The following is a 20,675-nucleotide window of genomic DNA, read 5'->3' as shown; positions in this document are numbered from 1 at the left end:
ATTAATTTGTCATTATTTCTTCTGATTTCTCAACAAATGACCTTGATTCTAGTTCATCCAAAATTCCATTCCCCAATTCCCCCACACTTTTATTTCCTTGGTTGCAATGTATCAAATCCTCTGCCATCCACATTTGGATTAGAGACACCTTGTCAATTTCAAAGTCTTTAGGAAATATAGAACAGAACGCAAAACACCTCTTCAAATGAGAAGGAAGATAATGATAGCTTAGCCGTAGAGCTGGCATTATATTACTCTTTGGTAACTTCCATATCTCACTCTCAAGAATTTCATTCCAATATTTCTCTGAAAATTTTGTTTGCAAGAGGCCACCCAATGATTTTATGGCTAGAGGCAACCCGTCGCACTTTTCAACAATTTTTTTGCCAATTGCCTGTAGGCTTGAACAAGAGCTAGCATCGTTGTTTTTGAACGCATGTTCCTCAAATAACTTCCAACCATCTTCTTCATTTAGTAAAGCTATGCGATGCACTTCAACAGAGACCATGGCTGATGCTACCTTTTTATCACGTGTTGTAACAAGGATCTTACTTCCAGAAGCCCCAGAACGAAAAGGAACTTGTAATGATTCCAAATCGGATTTCTGGTCATTCCAGACATCATCGAGAACCAGCAACAATTTCTTCCCCGTCAATTTCTCTTGCAATTTCAATTGAAGCTGATTTAGATCTTCATGTCCTGTTATTGGACAGTGAAGTGCAGAAAGTATTGTTTTTGTAATTCCGAAAACATCAAATTCTTCGGAAACACACACCCAAGCTTTGAGCTGAAATTGATCCTTCATCCTCCGATCATTGTACACCAGTTGAGCAAGAGTGGTTTTCCCCAAGCCACCCATACCCACTACAGAAATCACAGATACTGGGTCCCTGCTCAGATTTTCATCAAGTAAAAGACGAATTATTTTTTCTTTATCACCATCTCTGCCATAAATGCCGGACTCATCAGGAAGCAGAGATGTCGTTGGCAATCTAGAGGATACTTTCCCACCAACTCCAACTTCGCTACCACCACCAGAGCCTTCCTTCAATCCCAGAGCATCCTTTTGTTTTACAAGGAACTCCAGGACGTCAAGCGCTTCCTGGATTCTAGCTTCCATGCGTTTGTCAAATGGATTAACAAAACAATTAAAGAAGCACCGTACCTTACTGGTAGCAGGTTGAGTCTCAGCTTCGATCTTCAACCTGGTTGCCTTCGTAGCAATCTTATCTAAGAGGTCATCAGCCACATAAACAGCATGTTTGAGCTTCTGAAGCCACTCCTTGACATGGGAATTTGTGTACTGCCTTGCTTCTGCATCATCAAGCACTTTATTCACAGAGATGAGGGTGATATGGAGGTTTTCCAGCAATCGATCCTCGAGCTTTCTTGATCGGAAGTAGTTGTATATGGTAGAAGTAGGACCCAGTCTATCAAAAATGACTTGAAGAAAAGCAGAGAGAAAAGCTCCACCCACAACCTCAGCAGCCATTGTTTCTGGTATGCTTATCAGAGGAGATCAGCCGAAGAAATCAAGAAAGCTTTTTGGGAATGAGAGTGCAGAAGAACGTAGTGTTGAATAATAATAGAGCTTCTTTTCTTTTTCCCCATGGAAATAATCTCAAAGCCGCGTGAATGGATAATAAAGTTGGAAGCTTCAATTTAATTGGTTTGGTAGATTTTCTTGTCGGTCAATGCCTGCAGCGAAGGACAATAATGTAGATTCCTCTAATTGCTTTTACTTGCTTTGCAAGTAGTCGGAGTATGGACACTGACCGTTTGGCTCTTTCTTTCAAAAAAATTTTGCCTTTTTGAATTGATAAATGACGTTAGCATCGTTGGACATTAGTTGCATATTCATTGATAAGTTAAGAAAACCGCGATGATTTTTTTTTTTTTTAAAACTACCGTCATGATTTTTAAAACAGTGATTTAAAACAAACTTTTCATGTATTTGCCTTTAGGCAGACCTCTTGTAGAATATTTTTTTTCTTATTTTTATAACTAATAACCTGCATTATTTTTTGTTTTTATAATTAATTGCCCACATTGTTAATTATATATTCACTTCATCAAAAAATATGAGGCATTTTTAATAGAATCTTATTTCTAATAAAATAATTACTTATCTTTAAATTAATATCATCTTTTCATACTTACCATTATTTAATAGGGTATTTTATTTTAAAATAAATATAAAATGACTTATTTGTTATGGGTACTTTTAAAAAAAGCACATTAAGTATTGCTAAAGATACTTTATTTTTTTTTAGTATCTACTCCTAAAAAAAAACCCTTATATATTATTATTAAAGACATAACCTTAACCTGTATTTTTTGTCAGGATTTCTTCAGAAATTTAACAATCAAATATTCAGTTTTTAACAACAACATATACATATTTTCACATGTCAATATCCAATGCAAAACTTATAGATGTCATTCTCCCATAAATTAATTTTTAAACTCGTTTAACCCCAAAAAAAAAAATCAACTTGTTTTAAGTGTTTCTAATCTTATCAACTTAAGTGTTTCTAATCAACTTGTTTTAACTCCTAAAAAAAATTAGTTTTTAACAATAACATATACATATTTTCACATGTTAATATCCAATGCAAAATTTATAGATATCATTCTCCCATAAATTAATTTTTAAACTCAACTTGTTTAACAAAAAAAAAAAAATCAACTTGTTTTAAGTGCTTCTAATCTTATTGGAGTCCATATCATTTTATGAATATATTATTGATTGATAGGGAACACAATGAACCATTCCCAGGAGAAGCAATCATGTACTTATACCTAGTTAAAGTTTATTAAAATTATTAAGTTTATTTCAAACTCATTCTCTCCTGTAATATGGTAAGCACATTTTTGCATATAATTGTGTTTGCCTTAAGAAAATATAAATTCATTCTTAATACAGAACTCCTTTTGGATAGTTGTACAGTGTAATTGAAGTTAATTAAGCTTCTAATATAGACTCTTTAGAATAAATAATTGGTTATCGATCATTGAAAACTGAAGCAATTTTTTGAAGCAATCTAAATTATGAAAAATATTACCTAGGAACCCTGTAGCTTTTAATAGCAAAAAAGTATCCCATAATTATGAAATATCATTGCACCTGGAGATATAATTGAAAAAAAGATTGCGGGAAGAAAGACATCATTACCCTCTTGCTGATTTCCTACAGTAATAATCACTTCTCAATATCCGCGAATGCTTTGTTGTTACATGCGTAGTGTGCTTTCAATGATTTGGAATCAAGACAACTTTACTTTCTTTTGATTATTTTGTCAATTTTATTTCTGGTTAAAAAAAAAAAAACGATTGGAGGCAGCCCCCCCAAGGGGGAATTTTCACACACACTTGGAAGACTTGCTGCCATTGACTAAAAAGCAAGAGTTTCATTTTGGAAAAATGAGTAAGAATATTAATGATAATTATACGTATTAAATTATTAAAATTTCAATAAAAAGACCATGATCCTTACACGTAATTACAAAAATGTGAATATTTAGTTGAAAAATTTACTAACTACATTTAAAATTATTTATAATGTCAATTGAAAATTTTTGAAAGATAGCTAGAAATTTTATTTTTTTATTATGAATATACAGATAAACCACTTGAAAAATTAAATAAATATATTTGAGATTATTTATAACATTAATTTGAAATTTACAAAAGTTAGTAGTAAATTGTAAGCCAATTACTTATAATTTTTTTCTTTTAATATATAAATAAATTACTTGAAAAATTTACTAAATACGCTTGAAATTATTTGTAATGTTAGTTAGAAATTTACGAAAGTCAATTGTCAATTGCAAGTCAATAACTTGTGATTTTTTGCTATTTCTTAAAAAATCAATAAAAGATAGTTAAAAATCTTTGTAACTTTAGTAGAAAATTTGTTAAAGTATGTTGTGAATTTCAAGCCAATTAAAAAAAATAATTTATTACAAGTATGGATCATGATTTATTATTAGAATATTAATATTTTAATATCTGTAATTGTCATTAATGATTTTATAAGCTCTTTTATTGTTATTTTCCCTTTCATTTTTGTTATTTTTTAGGAAATTAATTAATAGTGATGAATTCTTTTCTTTTTCAAAAGAAAAAATTTGAATGCGTTGGGTTTTAGTGGTGGGGGTAGTTAGGATATGTCTAGGGGCTCAAACAACACTTATTACATATATAATGGATTAAATTATAACTCCTTAATTAAAAGAAATAAATTACAAGGACTTAATTTAAAATTAAGAAAAATTAAAAAAAATTAGTGAATTAATCTTCTCTTTTAAAGTGAAAATCTCATATTTAAAATTTATATATTTAACCAATAGGAGTTGGGGCTAATAGAAAGGGCTAGTCCCTTACAACATAAGGACATATTTAATTCAGTACTTTAAATATAATTACTTTTAATTGAAGGATATATGTAAAGAATAAAAAAATTTATGTGTTTAAGATCCTTTTATTTGATGGTGTAAAAAATATTAAAAGTAGAAAAAAGATGAATTAAAATTTAAAAGAAAAAAAAAGGAGATTTGGAAAGATAAACTTATCTTCATTCTTCAATAGATCATAAATGAGATGAGAGATGAATAATGGAGATAACGTGTGTAAAAAAGTGAAGAAAAGGAGAGGGTTGGAAATTGGAATAGTATGTGTATCCTGGCTGGTAGGCCCCTTGATTCTTAATCAAGTCATTATTAATGCTAACAAGAGTCCCCACACACAATTGAAGATAATGCCATGTTGAAATACATCCCTGTTTTTTTTTTTTTTATTTTGTCAAGGAAATTACACACAAGGAATTAAACACATACTAATTCTTGCCCTGTTAAGCTTTTTGTTTTTTTTTTTAATATCAGATTAAAAAAGAGACATTGTGCATTACGTAGTTCACAAGTCATGTATTCAAGGAAATTATAAGATTTTGTGATACATCAGAACAAATTTTGCTTAGGTGTATTAGCACATAAAAAATCAGAGTCATCGATGGTTGACTGGTTTTTTAAAACTAGCAAATTTTGCTTAGGTTTAGCAACCTCTGCGCTAATAACTCTGAACATTAACATATGTTTAATAGAACTCTTTTCAGTATGTATTATATACTGTCTAATTTTTATAACAAATTAATATAGACACTGTCAATTCCTTTTTGTAGTCCTTTAAATTTCAAAATATAAGTATACTCTCAAATTAATCTAATGTATAAAATATTTTAATAATTTAAATTAACATGTATATGTGCCTAAATAAAAAAATTATAATCCTCAAATCAATTTAATTTTTTTTTAATTTAGCCCCTTACATTTCCACATATTCTGTAGTTGTCGTTGGCATTATGTTTCGTAGAGAGCCATGGTGGCTCCAAACTCATGGGTTCATTTATCTATGATATGCATTTGGTACTTTTGATGAGCACTGAGTGATCATCATTCCCCTTAGCCTTTCATTTCACTTTGAAATAATCTCTTCTATTTATTTAAATTATTTTTTTGGAATTTTTATCATTGTATTTATTAAAATAAAATAATAAAAGTAATATTAAAAATATCTAAAAATTAATTTAAATAAATGGGAAAAATCATTTCAAAGTCAAATGAAAATCCAAGATGAGCCTATAAGTGATATGCATTGAATATGGACTCCATTTATCCTTAAATCATAATCATATTAATTAGGTAAGATGTAATCCATCAATGCTAGCAAGAGTCCCCACTAATGAAAATAATGCCTTGTTTGAAACGCATCCTTTTTTTTTTCAAGGAAATTATACCTAAGGATTTAAAATTCAAAAATAATGATTGCATTGCAAAACTCATCGTATATTTTTTTTTTGGGCAAAAAAACTCATTGTATATTAGGTTGAAGAAATAAGACATTGGGCATCATCATTTGCCTCATATTTCATAAATTCAAGGAAAATAGTTCTTTTGATATTAAATGTAATGTCCAACAGTCAATTTGGAAGGCTATCATTCATCATCATCCATAAATGTGACCTCCGTCAGTCAGTCATGGCTGCCATGAACCTTCAACTTATTTCCCTTTGATTTGAAATAAATTAAGAGAAAATGACAATTAACATCCTCTCAATTAAATTTATTGCAACAAAGACCTATAAGTTTTATATCTTGTAAAAACACACAGTTATTATCATTAAAAGCTGAAACTTAACTTTATTTTTTGTTAATATCTTCTTAAAAATTTAACAAGTGAATATTCAACTTTCAATAATAACATGTACATATTTTATAAGTCATTATCCAATACAAAACTCATAAATGTCATTCTCCCATAAATTAATTTGTAAATTCAACTTGTTTAACCCAACAAATAATAATAATAGTAATCAACTTGTTTCATGTATTTCTAATCTTATCAGAGTCCATATTATTTTATCAATATATCGTTGATTGACAGGGCAACAGGGAATACAATGAACCATTCCCATGAGAAGCAGTCATGTACTAATTACCTCTAGTTAGAGTTTATTAAAATTAATATGTTTATTTCAAACTCAGTCTCTCATAAAATATGATAGGCATATTTCTCGATAGTTGTGCTTGTCTTAAAAAAATATAAACTCATTCTTAATAGACAACTCTTTCTCGATAGTTGTATAATATAGTTGAAGTTAATTAAACTTTTAATAAACTCTCTTAAATAAATAAGAGTTAAAATACAATTTAGACTCTTAACTATTAGTTCGGGGGTAATTTAAATCCTAAATTATTATTTGATAGATTTTAAATCTTAAACAATTAAAATTGGTGCAAATTCACTCTATCATTAAATTAAAATAAACGTCCATTATTTTTTTTAAAAAATGGGGCATAACGTGCAACTTTTCTCAAAGAATGGTAGAAGAAGGAGGGAGAGTGAAATTTGATGAAAATCGCACATTAAGTCCCATTTTTAAAAAATAGCATGTATTTGCTTTAATTTAATGGTATGGGCAAAATTGTATCAACTTTAATTGTTTAAGATTTAAAATATATCAAATAAGAGTTTAGAATTCAAATCATCTCTAGACTTATAGTTCATGACCCAAATTGCATATTAATTCAATAAATAATTGGTTATTGATCACTGAAGCAATTTTTGGAAGCAATTTTTAGGGAAAATATTACCTAAGGACCCTTGTTGCTTTTTTAATAGCAAAGACGGATCATATAAGTATGAAATATGATTGCACCCCCTGAGACATAATTGAAAAAAGATTGAGGGGGAAAAGAGTTACTTGATTACTTTGTTACTGATTTCCTACAAGTTGTAATTGATATTATCTATATGTTAATAGTCACTTGTCAATATCTACGAACGCTTTAATGTTACATAAATACTGTGCTTACAATAATTTGGAATCAAGATAACTTTACTTTCTTTTGATTATTTTGTCAATTTATTTTTTATTATATGATAAAATTATATCTTTGATGGAATTTTATTTAAGTGTGGTGTTTTATGATGATAATAATTCAAAATTCATTAAAATGAACCAGTAACTAAGAAACAAATGCAACTCTTATCACAAATATAATGAAGCCAAGTTAATAATGCTTTAAACTATGGTATAGTTTTTTATAATCAGAATGAAGACAAGAGACTGTGCGCATCACATAGCCCTTATTAATTAACTCATAATTCAAGAAATATTTAAAGGTATTAGATTTATGAGAACAAATTTCACTAGAAGTGGTATCAGCATATGATCAATACGATTCATATAGTAGGGTTGTTTAACAATTTTCTTCCTGATTTCAAGCGTGTGCATGTTGTAAGACACACAAGTTTTAATCATCATAAGTAGCAGATTTCTCTATTCCAAAAGTACAAAAAGGAACAAAAATTGAGAATAGGAAAATTTTCTATTTGAAAGGATTTGGAATCCTTCTACAACTTGTGTAGTTGTATTTTCTAAATGAACAAAACCAATACATATGCAAATATATCATAATCTCCATTACACCTTGAACAGGTTTCTGTGCACATACAGCAATTAACAAGCTCTTCTAGTTCAGAGATTTTCCACGTGTGCCACTCTCAGTCTTTGATTATGAACATATGATCTCCATTGCTTTTGTTCAACGCTCTCACAGCTAGAAAATTAGCAGATGAGGAACAAATCATTTCAGCGAAACGACATTCTGGTGTGATGAATACAATTGTCAAGAAGAGCATGAAGATTTACATGCTCACCGTGGCTTGGGTGAATAAAGTTGAGCTTTGGGACTTTTGCTATACACAGCATCTCTGGCTTTCCTGTATCTTCACAAAAATAAGTATCCAATAGTTGAAATATTGGCATTGCTTCAATCATTGGAATTGATCAAGATTCAAGACCAAGTTGATAGGCTTTTACCAATTCACTTATTCATATTGAATCACCAGTCAAATCAGCCAATCCTATCTTATTTTTAACACATTATAAGTTGTATTTTTTTTTATCATTTCTTATTAATGTATCACTTCCCACTTTTTCAAATAAAGCAAGTGCAAATAAATGGAAATGAAGAAAGTAGGCAAGAATAACAATTAATATGTCCAGAGACATACTTCCACTTGCCGCCATTCCAACAGAAAAGGTGCCTTAAGACAAAGAGGAAGTTTTTCTGTAGCGATGGATCATGATGATTCCATTTTCAAGCATGAATGAAAATTTTCTATTGAGGCAGAAATTAATCCTCATATCTTAAACCAAATCATATAGCAGCATCTCCTCTCATTTATTTATACAAGTAGTCACATGACTTGTATTGTACTTTCAAAGTTTTCTGTTTTCATTTCCAACAAATGAAAAGAAATGCATGCGCGCACACAAACACATACAGTTACAATCAAATATTGGGTTCTGTATTTAGATATTCTTGTCACAGTGCAAGGAAAAATTAAGAAAAGTGCACTATGGTGTTCTATTTATGATAAATGAGAAAGAAATTCCTTTAGTTATATCAGCATATGATATATCAGATTCATATGGAATGGTTGTTTAAAGCCAAACAAATTGGTTAGTTGCAGCAACCTCAACACAAACCCTTGGCTCTACATTGCATAAATTAAAAAATAGAGAATAATCAAAAGGCATTTGAAGGAACATATGAATTCGGTTACCACGTGGAGAGTTGTAATTTCTAAGTGACCAATATACATAGAAACGTATCAGCTCATAATCTATAATACCCTTTGAATAGGTCTTTGTGGACCAACTAGTGTAAGTTGAACCGAAACAAAACAATTTGCAAGCTTTGTAAGCTCTTTCTAAAACAGATTTCCTGGTGTGTGCCGGCTCAATCCCACATGGAGTGCTCTCTTGTCCAATTTCTAAACAACAACAAACAGGTTTTTCCTACAGTCCAATTCATTAGTGTAAGTAGAATCAACAACAAAGGAAGGACAACTAAATTAGTTGACAATTGCAGAAACATGATTCTTCCTTGACTATGAATATGATCTCTTACATTGTTCATCAGAGGAAGGGATCATTTAGCACAACACTGTAGAAATGAAACGTAACGATTGTAAATTCAGTCTTGTTAAATTGCATAATGGGCTTCTTGTTTGAGAAACAGAGACCGCATCAAGAGTTAGATGAAGAATTGCATACTCACCCTTGACTAAATGAAGTTAGAATTACAAAGCCTTTTTTTTCCTTTCATTTGTTGTTGTTGTTTTAATAGCTTTGACAACATCTCTAGCTTTCTTGCAAATTCAGAAAAACATTAGCACTAGTTTACTTTTGTTTTTTTTAAACAAATCAATAAGTTCATCTATCCTCCCAAAGATATCAATAAAAAAGCCTTCCACCCTTAAGAATCAAGCCATGAATGGTACTGAGCATTATTAGAATTGAAGATGCAGTATGCTAGGCACCAAAGAATTTGGTTTTTACCACTTGACTGAGACTATAACAACAAATTCAGACATAATGAAAATGAATGAATCCAAAAAGCCCAACAATCAATCTTGGGTTTGCTACTTTTCTTGGAGAATAATGAACAGTAATAAAACTCTCAAGTCTTGATAAGAAAGAGTCAAATTGAACAGTGGAATCAATTAGTTTCATAAAGTACTATCTCGAATAACTTCATATGTATATTATCCTTTTCTTTGAAATGTTCTAGGACAAATATTAAAAAGGCAGAGCCATAATGCCAGATTGCAATCTCATAAAGTACCTGCAACTAGAAAAGATTCCAATTAATATCTCCAGAACCATATTCCTATTGTATGTGTGTCAAAAGTGTGTGTGTGTGTTAAAGTCCCACATTGACTAAAAGAAGGACTCTCCTAGTGTATATATACTAAGGAATGAAGTGGGCTGGTAAAATGAGTTTAGAGAAGAAGTGGCCTTGCGCACATGAGATAGGCCAACACAGGACAATTGCAGTTGAAATCAGTCAATTCGTCCCCCTGCACGTAAGTTCAAGAGGCAATGGATTCCTTTTACTGGGTTATTCTCTCCTCCCTCTGCCTTCTGCTCTTATGTTCCTCTGTGTTTGCTTTTTAGTCTCTGTTGTTCTATTCCCTTGCTCCGCCGTAGGAAGTGCTTCTTTAATCCTGAGGAACTGCCAATCCATCGTTTCGGTGTGCCGAAATAGTTCTTAAGGACAATATCCTTTCAGGCACGACTCAAGCAGCTTGTAATTCGCTATTCATATCTGCCGCCGGTGCTACCAATAATCTTAAGAACTATTTAACCCAATAGCAACCAACAGTACTGAGAATGTCACTCCTGAAGGTGTGCCCAGTGGTTCGGCTGGAGGTCAGTACGTCCCTGCCGTTGTTGCCGTCCCCCTACTAAGGCCATTCCCAGACATATCGAAGGTAGAAGTCTTTGATGGCAGGAACTTCAAATGGTGGCAGGAACGAGTCTTCACCGTTCTTGACATGCATGGTGTGGCTGCTGATCTTGCTCAATCCAAGCCTCCTGCTGCTATTGATCAAGCCCAGAGAGTTGCATGGACTCATGCAAACAAGGTATGTCGATACACTATCATTAGCACTTTATCTAATGATTTGTTTGATGTCTACTGTGTCTATAAGGAAGCTTGTAAGATATGGGAGTCCTTGGTGACAAAGTACACTGCTGAGGATACTGGCAAACAAAAGTTCATTATAGGCAACTACTACAAATGGGAGATGACTGAGAACAAGGATGTGAAGGAGCAAATCAACAAATATCATAAGCTATTGGAGGAGCTTCGTGCTATAAACATCAACCTTCCAGATGAGTTTGTTGCTGGGATCCTGATTGAGAAGCTGCCAGAATCTTGGACTGATTATAAATAGTAGCTGAAACACAAACAGAAGCAGCTATCCTTGACTAACCTGATCACTCACATCATCATTGAAGACACCAATCACAAGGCAATACGCACAGCTCGAACTAAAGAAATGACATCCAAAGCCAACTTGGTGGAGACAAAGCCTCACAACAAGAGGTATGATTCTAAAACTAAAGACAAGAAGAATAGGAAATCTGATTACAAACCCAATGCTTCTAACCCCTCTTTTAAAAAGAAAAGAGACTGTTTTGTTTGTGGTAAACCAGGACACTATGCAGCACAGTGTAGGAAGAGAGCAAACCGTGATAAGCCTCGGAAGCCAAAGGTAAATTTAGTACAACGAGATGGTGACAGTGATGATGACATCATTGCTGTAGTGGTGTCACAAGCTCTCTTGATTTCTGATGTGAAGAAATAGGTGGTAGACTCTGAGGCTACCAGGCACATATGTGCTAGCTAAGAGATGTTTACCTCCTATAATCCTGTAAAGTAAGGGGAAGACATGTTAACCTTGCTAATTTCCAAACTGTCAAAATTCAAGGAAAAGGGAAAGTGGTCTTAAAGCTCACATCAGGAAAGACTTTGGCTCTGAACGACGTTCTGCATGTGCCTGAAGTTAGAGCAAACTTAGTGTCAGTTGCTCTTTTAGGGAAAGCTGGGGTTAAAATGTCATTTGAATCTGACAAGATTGTAATGACAAAAAATAATGTGTTTGTAGGCAAAGGGTATTGTAATCAAGGACTGTTTGTTTTGAATATTGATGACATGAATAAGATTGAATCTTCTGAGTATATGTCTATTTATGGTTGATTCCTTTGATCTATGGCATGCTAGACTAGGTCATGCTAGTAAAGGTTATATAAATAGGATGCGACAACTCAGACTACTTTCTGAAATTAAAAATAATGATTTTGGAAAATGTGAAGTATGTGCAAAAACTAAAAAAAGTAAAAAAAAAATCTCATTTTTCTAGTCAAAGAGAATCTAAATTACTGTCTTTAATTCACACAGATTTAGGTGATTTAAAACAAACCATGACTAGAGGTGGTAAAAACTATTATATCACTTTTATTGATGATTTTTCAAGATATACTAAGGTATACTTGTTAAGAAACAAAGATGAGACTTTTGAAAAAATTTCTTTTATATAAAGCAGAGGTTGAGAATCAGTTAAACAAAAGAATTAAAAAGGTTAGATTTGATATAGGTGGAGAATATGTTTTGTTAAATGATTTTTGTGAAAAAGAAGGAATTATACATGAGATAACACCTCCTTATTTTCCCGAGTCTAATGGTGTTGCAGAAAGAAAAAATAGAACATTAAAAGAAACGATGAATGCTTTGCTTGTGAGTTTTTATGCACCTGAGAACTTGTGGGGTGAAGCTATTTTGTCTACATGTTTTTTACAAAATAGGATACCTTATAAGAAAACAAAGAAAACACCTTATGAGTTATGGAAAGGGTTTACTCGAAATTTAAAATATTTGAAAGTTTTATTACCTGACCTTAAAAAGAGAAAAATTGGTTTTAAAACTTTTAATTGTATGTTTATTGGGTATGCTGAACAAAGTGCAGCATATCATTTTTTATTTTTAAAAAGTAATATTTTAGACCAAAACACAATTGTAGAGACTAAGGATGCTAAATTTTTTGAACATATTTTTTCCTTAAAAATTAATCATATTTCTAAACTTGTTGAGAATTCAGAGTTTGAACAAAATTTAAATGAGAATTTGGTTTTAAGGAGAAGTAAAAGGCAAAGGAAAGAAACAAGTTTTGGAGATGATTTTTACACTTATTTAGTACAAGATGAACCGTTAAATTTTTACGAAGCTATTTCTTCTCCTGATGCCAAATTTTGGAAAGAAGCAATAGAAATTGAAATTGATTCTTTAAGGAAAAATAAAACTTAAATTTTAGCAGATTTTCCCCAAGGAGCTAAGGCTATTGGGTATAAATAGATTTTTAAGAAAAAATATTTTCCAGACAGTTCAATTGATAAATATAAAGTAAGGCTTGTGGCCAAGGGTTTTACTCAAAAAGAAAATATAGATTGTTTTGACACATTTTCTCCTGTGACTAAAATCTCTTCTATAAGAGTTCTTATTGCTTTGGCTTCAATTTACAAACTTTTTGTTCACCAAATGGATGTTAAAACTGCTTTTTTAAATGGTGATTTGGAAAAAGAAACTTACAATGTACAGCCTGAGGGATGTGTGATTCCTGGGCAAAAAAGTAAAGTTTGTAAACTTGTCAAGTCTTTGTATGGCTTAAAACAAGCGCCTAAGCAATGGCATGAGAAGCTTGATCAAGTTTTGACAACTGGTGGATTTTCTACTGTTGAAGTAGAAAGATGTGTTTATACAAAACTAGTGAATAATGATTGTGTGATTATATGCTTGTATGTGGATGATATGCTAATTTTTGACTCTAGTATGTGTGTTGTTAATGAAACAAAAAAATTTTCTTTCCTCAAATTTTGACATGAAAGATATGGGTGAAGCCAAGGTAATCTTGGGTGTAAAAATCATAAGGAATGAAAATGGAATCTTGCTTTCCCAAGAACATTATGTTGAGAAAATTTTCAGAAAGTTTGGACATCTTGAAGATGCTCCTCTGAGTACTCCTTATGATTCGAGTGTGCAATTAAAAAAGCACAAGGGTGACCCAGTTGCTCAATCTGAGTATGCACAGATTATTGGGAGTCTATTGCATTTGATGAATTTTACTAGGCCGATATAGCTTATGCTGTAGGCATATTGAGTAGATATACCCACTGTCTAGGCAGTAAACACTGGGAGGCTTTGGTGAGAGTCTTGAGATATTTGAAAGGTACTATGAATTATGGTATATTGTATAGTAGATTTTTTGTTGTATTGGAAGGATACAGTGATGCTAATTGGATTTCAGATTTAGAAGAGACAAAATCCATTAGTGGTTATATATTCACTCTTAATGGTGGTGCAATAACCTGGAAGTCTGCAAAACAGACAATCAACACAAAATCCTCAAGGGATTCTGAGTTCATTGCCATGGAGCTGGCTGGGACTGAGGTTGAGTGGTTGAAAAACTTCTTAGCAAGTATTCCAATAGGTGAAAAGCTCACACCATCAGTGTCTTTACATTATGATAGCCAGTCTGCAATAGCAACAGCTAAATATAAGACCTTCAATGGCAAAAGTAGACATATTCGATTGAGACATAATATTATAAGGCAGCTGCTTAAAGACGAAGTCATCTCAATCGATTATGTGAGATCATAGTTAAATTTGGTGGATCCGTTAACTAACCCCTAGGGAAGAAATTTATTATTAAAACGTCGAGGGGAGTAGGACTGTAATGACCTAAAATTTACAAAATAATAATAATAATAATAACAATAATAATAAAAAATATTCTTCTAATTTATATGTTTAGATAAATTTTATGGTAAATAGAGAATGGTGACTTAGTGAAACTTATACTAATAGTTTATTTAAAGATTCAGAATTTGAATTCTTTTAAGTAATGGGTTAAATTCTATTAGTTTAAAATTTTGGGAAAATTATAAAAGTGCCCGTGTTTGTTATGTTATTATAGGAAAATGTTGTGGCCTCTTTTGTAATTTTCACAATTTCCTAATATCCAGATCTTTATTTTCCTCCCTCTCGGTCAGACGCACGCATAGATATAACACCATTTTCTGGATCCTTCGACTGGGGGGGTTTTGCTGATGCCGTCTCCATCTGTTCCTCTTCGATTTTTCCGATTTGATTTTTCCGGTGAGTTCTCGTTGTTTTGCCTCCAGCCAAGTCTTCCGCATTTTTCCTCTTCTTTTCTTCTCTTTTCGGCGGTGCATACGCGTTCTGGAGTAGAGGAACAGAGTTGGAGATTTTTCTTGGTTCCAGTAACTTCGAGATCTTTGTCTTCCGCCCTCATCCCTGTTACTCGTCCAGTCGCCAGCAACCTTGAGAACGCCGGAATCCTTACTGTGGGTAGTGCACAGTACTTCATCCAGCTCTCCCCTGTTCCGTATCATTTTTCTTTCTTCAGCATCTGTGCAAATATGTGTAAGTGATCTAGCTTTCCTCTCCTTTCATCTTTATTTTTCGCCCGCCACTAGTGACCATAGAAAAAAAAAATCAGAATTTGTCTTCTTCGATTGTGCTGTGCTGTGGTTTTATCGAGCTCCCTCTCCCCTATATAGCTCATGAAAATTTTCTTCTTCCTTGCTGCGTTGTGTGTGATTAAGGTTAGAAGTATTGAGCTCTTCTTCCTAATGGTACTAAGTGCGTGAGTGTGTAATGTATTGGTCGAAATTGTAAGCTTTTCCCTTGTGCTGTTGCTGCCGTGATGAACAGGTAAGGGGATGCTAAATTAAGATTAAAAAAATTATTAAGAGTAGGATGAGGATATGTATGGGATTGAGCTTTTGAGTTAAAATGATTTTCTTTTAAATGGGTTGATGTTGAAGAAATGATTGAAATGAGCTTTGGATAAAGAACCAAAATTTAAAAGTTAAATGTTAGTGCCTATAAAATGTTCGATGAAATGTTTATTAGAGAGGGAGTTGCTTGAGTTTGTGTTTTTCAAAGCTTATTAAATCTCTATGGAGATATAACTGACTTGGATGCTAGTATTTTGTGAATTAAGCTTGGTATTGTGTAGAAATTGGTTTGTGTAAGCTATTTGTAAACTATTTGAATTCTTGGGAATGGTATGGTTAGCAGTAACTTGTGGACAAGAGATTGAATATTAGAAAGTGTTAATTGAGTGATTAGAAATAATGTATCTAAGACGTTGGATGCAAAGCTAGAGAGAGTTTTATATCTCAAGTAAATAAATTGGCATGGTTAAAGCGACATGGAGAAAATTGGTGATATAAATGATGACAACGAGACAAAAATTTAAGATATGAATTTCAGTTTTGGAATTTTAAATAGTGGAAGTTAATTGGGATTGTGTTAGAAGTAGAAGGAAACCTTTGTAATTTATAGAAGGTGTAATAAAGTCTTATATATCATATATTATAGGATGTTTGGAAAGAGGGAAGCTCAAATAAGAGTCATACGAAATGAGTTTGGAGCCTTGAGGATATTACAGGTAAGTGGATAGCGTCCCAACTGATTTTTTTTTATTCAAAATTTCCTTTACTAGAATATTATTTTTTTCTGGAAATCATTTTAATAGCATTGATGCAATTATTAAATATTTGTTGATTAACATTACTTTATTTTGAGAAATGTGTTTTATTAAATTTGAAATGTTATTTGATCAACTAAGTCAAGTTTGAACTTTGATTATGAGATTTTTTTTATCAAATATTGGATTGATACAGAGAATGATTCATGCGAGTTTGAAGTTGAATTTTTTTTTATTCAGTAAATGCACGCATGAGCATTGGATATGAAATTTTATACTGGCAAGTTTTAATGCTTAAAAGTATTCATGCGAGTTTGATTTTGAGAATGAGAACTGTATCTTGAAAGTGATGATTTTCTTTCATGTTTGAAAAATGGTTTTAAAAAGGGACTTTTTATAGAACACTGATTGCTAACGGCAGTTCCGTTAGCCCTTGGCGCGCCATGGTACACCTAGCTAGCAGGGTGTTCATAGGAGGTGCTAGCGCCGTGCGATGGCCAACGCACGTGGAACGGAGGGATGGTTATTCGTGAGCATCGTACTCACGTTTGTTTTCGTGGCATAAGCCGCGTTTGGTTACTTACCCTCGTGGATTGTGTGTCCACGTTTGTTTCGTGGCTTCGGCCGCGTTTGATTATTTGCCCTTGTGGATTGTGTGTCCACGTTTGTTTTCGTGGCATAAGCCGCATTTGGTTATTTATCCCCGTGGACTGTGTGTCCACATTTGTTAATTGTTCTGATAAGTCCCTATAATTATGAATCCAATTATTTGATGATTTTATATTCCATTAATTTTTATTCAGTAATTTGTTTATAAATATTTATTTCATTTACGTGCTTTTTTTTTAAAAAAAAATCAAGTGATATTATCAGTTGCTATGATAGTTCAATGATTTGAGATTTTCTTTGAATTTTTATAGAGACATTTTATTTTGAAGTTTATTGAATTTTTCAGAAATTTTTGTTTCTTTAACTTACATATCCATTTTGAACTTTTCATTTTATTTATGTTTTATTATTTATTGTTGGGACGTTATTCACTGGAAAATAAATTTTGGTCTCAGGTAGTATAAATTGGGCTTGTATATCAAGGTGTTACTTGAGGCATTTTATCACTAAAGTGGAGTGGAAGAATTATTTCGAACAAGTTTTGCTTGATGAAAATTTGAACCCTGTATTAATTTCATGGCCTGGTCCTAATTGCTCCACATATAATGTAGGTAGGATTCTCGTCTTTCTTTAAGACTGTATATATTTTAGTAGGGAGCGAGATCCTTTTATTTGATTATTATTGTTCTTTGTCATACATTTAAGAAGTCTTATTTATATGAAAGTTTTCTAAAAAAAATAAAAAAATAAAAAAAATAAAAATATGCCTATAGTTTTGCATGGACCAAAGTATATTTGTTCAAGGCTTAAGGGATATGGGTTTTATACACATATTTCGTGCCGGTCACGCCTTAAATTTTTGGGGCGTGACAAGGACTTAAGCCTGTTTAAAATTAGCGTTGATGGCAACCCAACCTTTGTGATTGGAGACCCTATAAAGAAGGTTCAATGGGTAAGAACAAGTCGCTTGTTAGTTCTGCTAGCACTGAATTTTGTCCCTTCCTATGGCTGAGAAAGTGTTAGAATGCATTGAACGGAGGCTGAGTGAAAGCTCTTAATGTTTTCATAATCCTTATGGATGGTATATTCATTGCAGATACACTTGATGAAAACACCTATACAAATGTAGAGTGGGGCCGCTCCTATGAGATCGTGGCGAAATCTCTACAGCATTTGTTAAAACCAAGCGCGCGTATGGTAGATAATGTGCAAAACCGTCGTTAACAGTAAAGACTGTGGGGGTATAATCCGATTAATAAGACCTTTAGCACACGCTCAAGATCTGTTGGTTCAATAATAAAGTTACACCGACTTTTCTATGTGCTAAGTTTTATTAGTCTAGGTTTAGTTCAAGTCGACAGATACCAAATTCGAAGTGATTGTTCTCCGTGTGAATAACACAAACGAACATAGATCCTTTTGACACATGTGGGGGATTGTTGTATGTGTGTCAAAAGAGTGTGTGTGTCAAAGTCCCACAATGACTAAAAGAAGGACTTTCCTAGTGTATATATACTAAGGAATGAAGTGGGTTAGTAAAATGGGTTTGGAGGAGAAGTGGCCTCGCGCACATGAGATAGGCCAACATAGGGCAATTGCAGTTGAAATTAGCCAATTCGCCCCCCTGCGCGCGAGTTCAAGAGGTAATGGATTCCTTTTACCGGGTTATTTTTACAAAAATAATTAAATAAATAATTATTTTTAGCTTACTCGAAAACCTCTAGTTTTGCTGTTTTGAATTTGAACTTGAAGCCTTGGCAGTTTTTTAGCATTAAACCTCTTTTGAAAACTGATTTTGTGACTTAATGTTTTGTCTGCCAAAGTCTCTAGATAAATCGATTTTGTGAAGTTAATATCTTATACGTTTTGTCTGCCAACATTTCCAGACAGAGGCTTAACTGTGATTTATGTTTGTGTAACCCCCAGACAAGTGCTTAAATGTGATTTATGAGAGTGTAACCGAAGCTTTAATCCAGTGATTATGAGCCAACCTTCATGTCTCCTTCCTCAAGCTATATGTAGCTATGGCTATAGACAGAACAGGGCACCAGCCTTTTGAGTTTTCGGGGCAATTCTTTCCTCCCTCTGCCTTCTGCTCTTGTGTTCATCTGTGTTTTCTTTTTAATTTCTATTGTTTTGTTCCCTTGCTCTACTGCAGGAAGTGCTTGTTTAATCCTGAAGAACTGCTAGTCCGTTGTTCCAGTGTGCTTCCAGGCACGACTCAAGTAGTTTGTAGTTCGTTGTTCACATCTGCCATCGGTGCCACCAACAATTCCCACTCTATCCAAACCGATTATATTGTTCATCTACAGTTTGACAACTTTCACAAGCATACCATCAAATGCTGTGGAAGATAAAGACCAGAATTAGGAATAGTAGCATATGGGAAGATGAGGTTGGAGATTTTGGAAGCTTCAAGCATGTGGTTTTGTGGACAAGATTTCTTGAGAGGATGAGATCATCACAAACTTAAAATAGAAGCATGAGAAAGAATCATAACTACTCACGCAAACATGTCTTTTTTGAAATTCAAAATATTGTCGAGGTGCATTGGATGTTACGATAACTCAATGAAGGAATGCTGAAAAAGCAAAGCCGCTGCGTGACAAAATTCTTAAGCCTGTTGTTAAGGATGAAGACAAGTATAAGGATTAAAGATTCATGAAACTTTGCATGACAATCATATTATTAGGATTTTCATCTCCAAACTTGAAGAAAAATATCTTTTCCATCCTTAGAGACATACTTTAGTGGAATTTTTATTGAGTCACCATTTGAGAGTCATTTATTAGAAGCAAAATTTGAAATGATCAATCTTTTATATTAAATTGTTATTTATTTATATGAAATTGTTCACTAAAACAATTTTAATTATTTATAATATCACACTAAAATATTTTATTTTCGTGGCAAATCATAATACAATATAGTTTAAGAGTTTGGCTGAGTAAGTCACCATTAATTAGTATATGCAATCATATATGAACACAAGGGAATCCCAGAGGCGCAACTATCAATTTTGGCATGACTACATTTCATGAGGAACTATATATTTGATCGGGTTTTGTTTAAGAGTGGCCTTTACAGTAATAATAATTTAGAATTCATCAAGATAAAACAATAAACAAAAAAAAGAAAAAGAAAATAAAAGGCATTGGATAGAAGGATCGAAATTGATGGACCATTAACATCAATTAGAATCCCAAGTTATTGATGCTTTAAATTAAGGTATAGTTGAATAATCAGAATGAAGAGAAGAGAGTGTGCAGCATATAGCTCTTATTAATCAAGTTATAATTCATGAAAAAAATTAACATGAAGGTACAAAGGTATTAGATTTATGGGACATTAGAATAAATTTCACATGAAGTGGTATCAGCATATGAGGGATCAGATTCATATGCAAGAGGTGTTTGAAATTTTTTTTTAGTACATCCTGATTGCAAGAGTGCATCTTTTAAGACACCCAAAAAAAAATTGAGAATAGATAGAATCTATATTTGAAAGGATTTTGAATTCTTCTATCACTTGTAGAGTTCTATTTTCTAAATAACCAAAACCAATGTACATAAAAACATCTCATAATCTCCAATACAAATTGAAAAAGTCTTTGTGCCCTAGCTGGTGTTGGAGTGACA

The 20,675-nt window shown here is 32.6% G+C and overlaps 2 protein-coding genes across 7 annotated transcripts; one reads left to right on the top strand and one right to left on the bottom strand.

Annotated features, from left to right (window-relative positions):
* Position 1: 1 nt before the first annotated feature.
* Positions 2 to 1,604, bottom strand: LOC129312407 (putative disease resistance RPP13-like protein 1). Its single transcript, XM_054955019.1, has one exon. The coding sequence runs from the start codon at positions 1,490 to 1,492 to the stop codon at positions 2 to 4; it is 1,491 nt and encodes a 496-aa protein (XP_054810994.1). The 5' UTR covers positions 1,493 to 1,604.
* A 13,393-nt stretch (positions 1,605 to 14,997) lies between these two features.
* On the top strand, positions 14,998 to 19,585 carry LOC129312410 (uncharacterized). Of its 6 annotated transcripts, none has more exons than XR_008593551.1 (4): positions 14,998 to 15,356; positions 16,320 to 16,389; positions 17,493 to 17,648; positions 19,196 to 19,585. XR_008593551.1 is itself a non-coding variant. In XM_054955034.1 (2 exons), exons 1-2 carry the CDS (start codon positions 15,020 to 15,022, stop codon positions 18,259 to 18,261), a joined length of 465 nt encoding a protein of 154 aa, XP_054811009.1. In that variant the 5' UTR covers positions 14,998 to 15,019; the 3' UTR covers positions 18,262 to 19,585. The 6 variants fall into 6 exon arrangements, 1 of the variants encoding a protein (XP_054811009.1); XR_008593549.1 differs by having other exon boundaries at positions 18,134 to 19,585; XR_008593548.1 differs by lacking the exons at positions 16,320 to 16,389; positions 17,493 to 17,648 and adding an exon at positions 18,134 to 18,680.
* The last annotated feature ends 1,090 nt before the right edge of the window (positions 19,586 to 20,675 follow it).

Source organism: Prosopis cineraria, unplaced genomic scaffold, assembly GCF_029017545.1.
Source record: "Prosopis cineraria cultivar Desert tree isolate PC_DT_omini unplaced genomic scaffold, ASM2901754v1 PC6, whole genome shotgun sequence".
Taxonomy (NCBI): domain Eukaryota; kingdom Viridiplantae; phylum Streptophyta; class Magnoliopsida; order Fabales; family Fabaceae; genus Prosopis; species Prosopis cineraria.
This window is presented reverse-complemented; position numbering and strand designations above follow the sequence as displayed.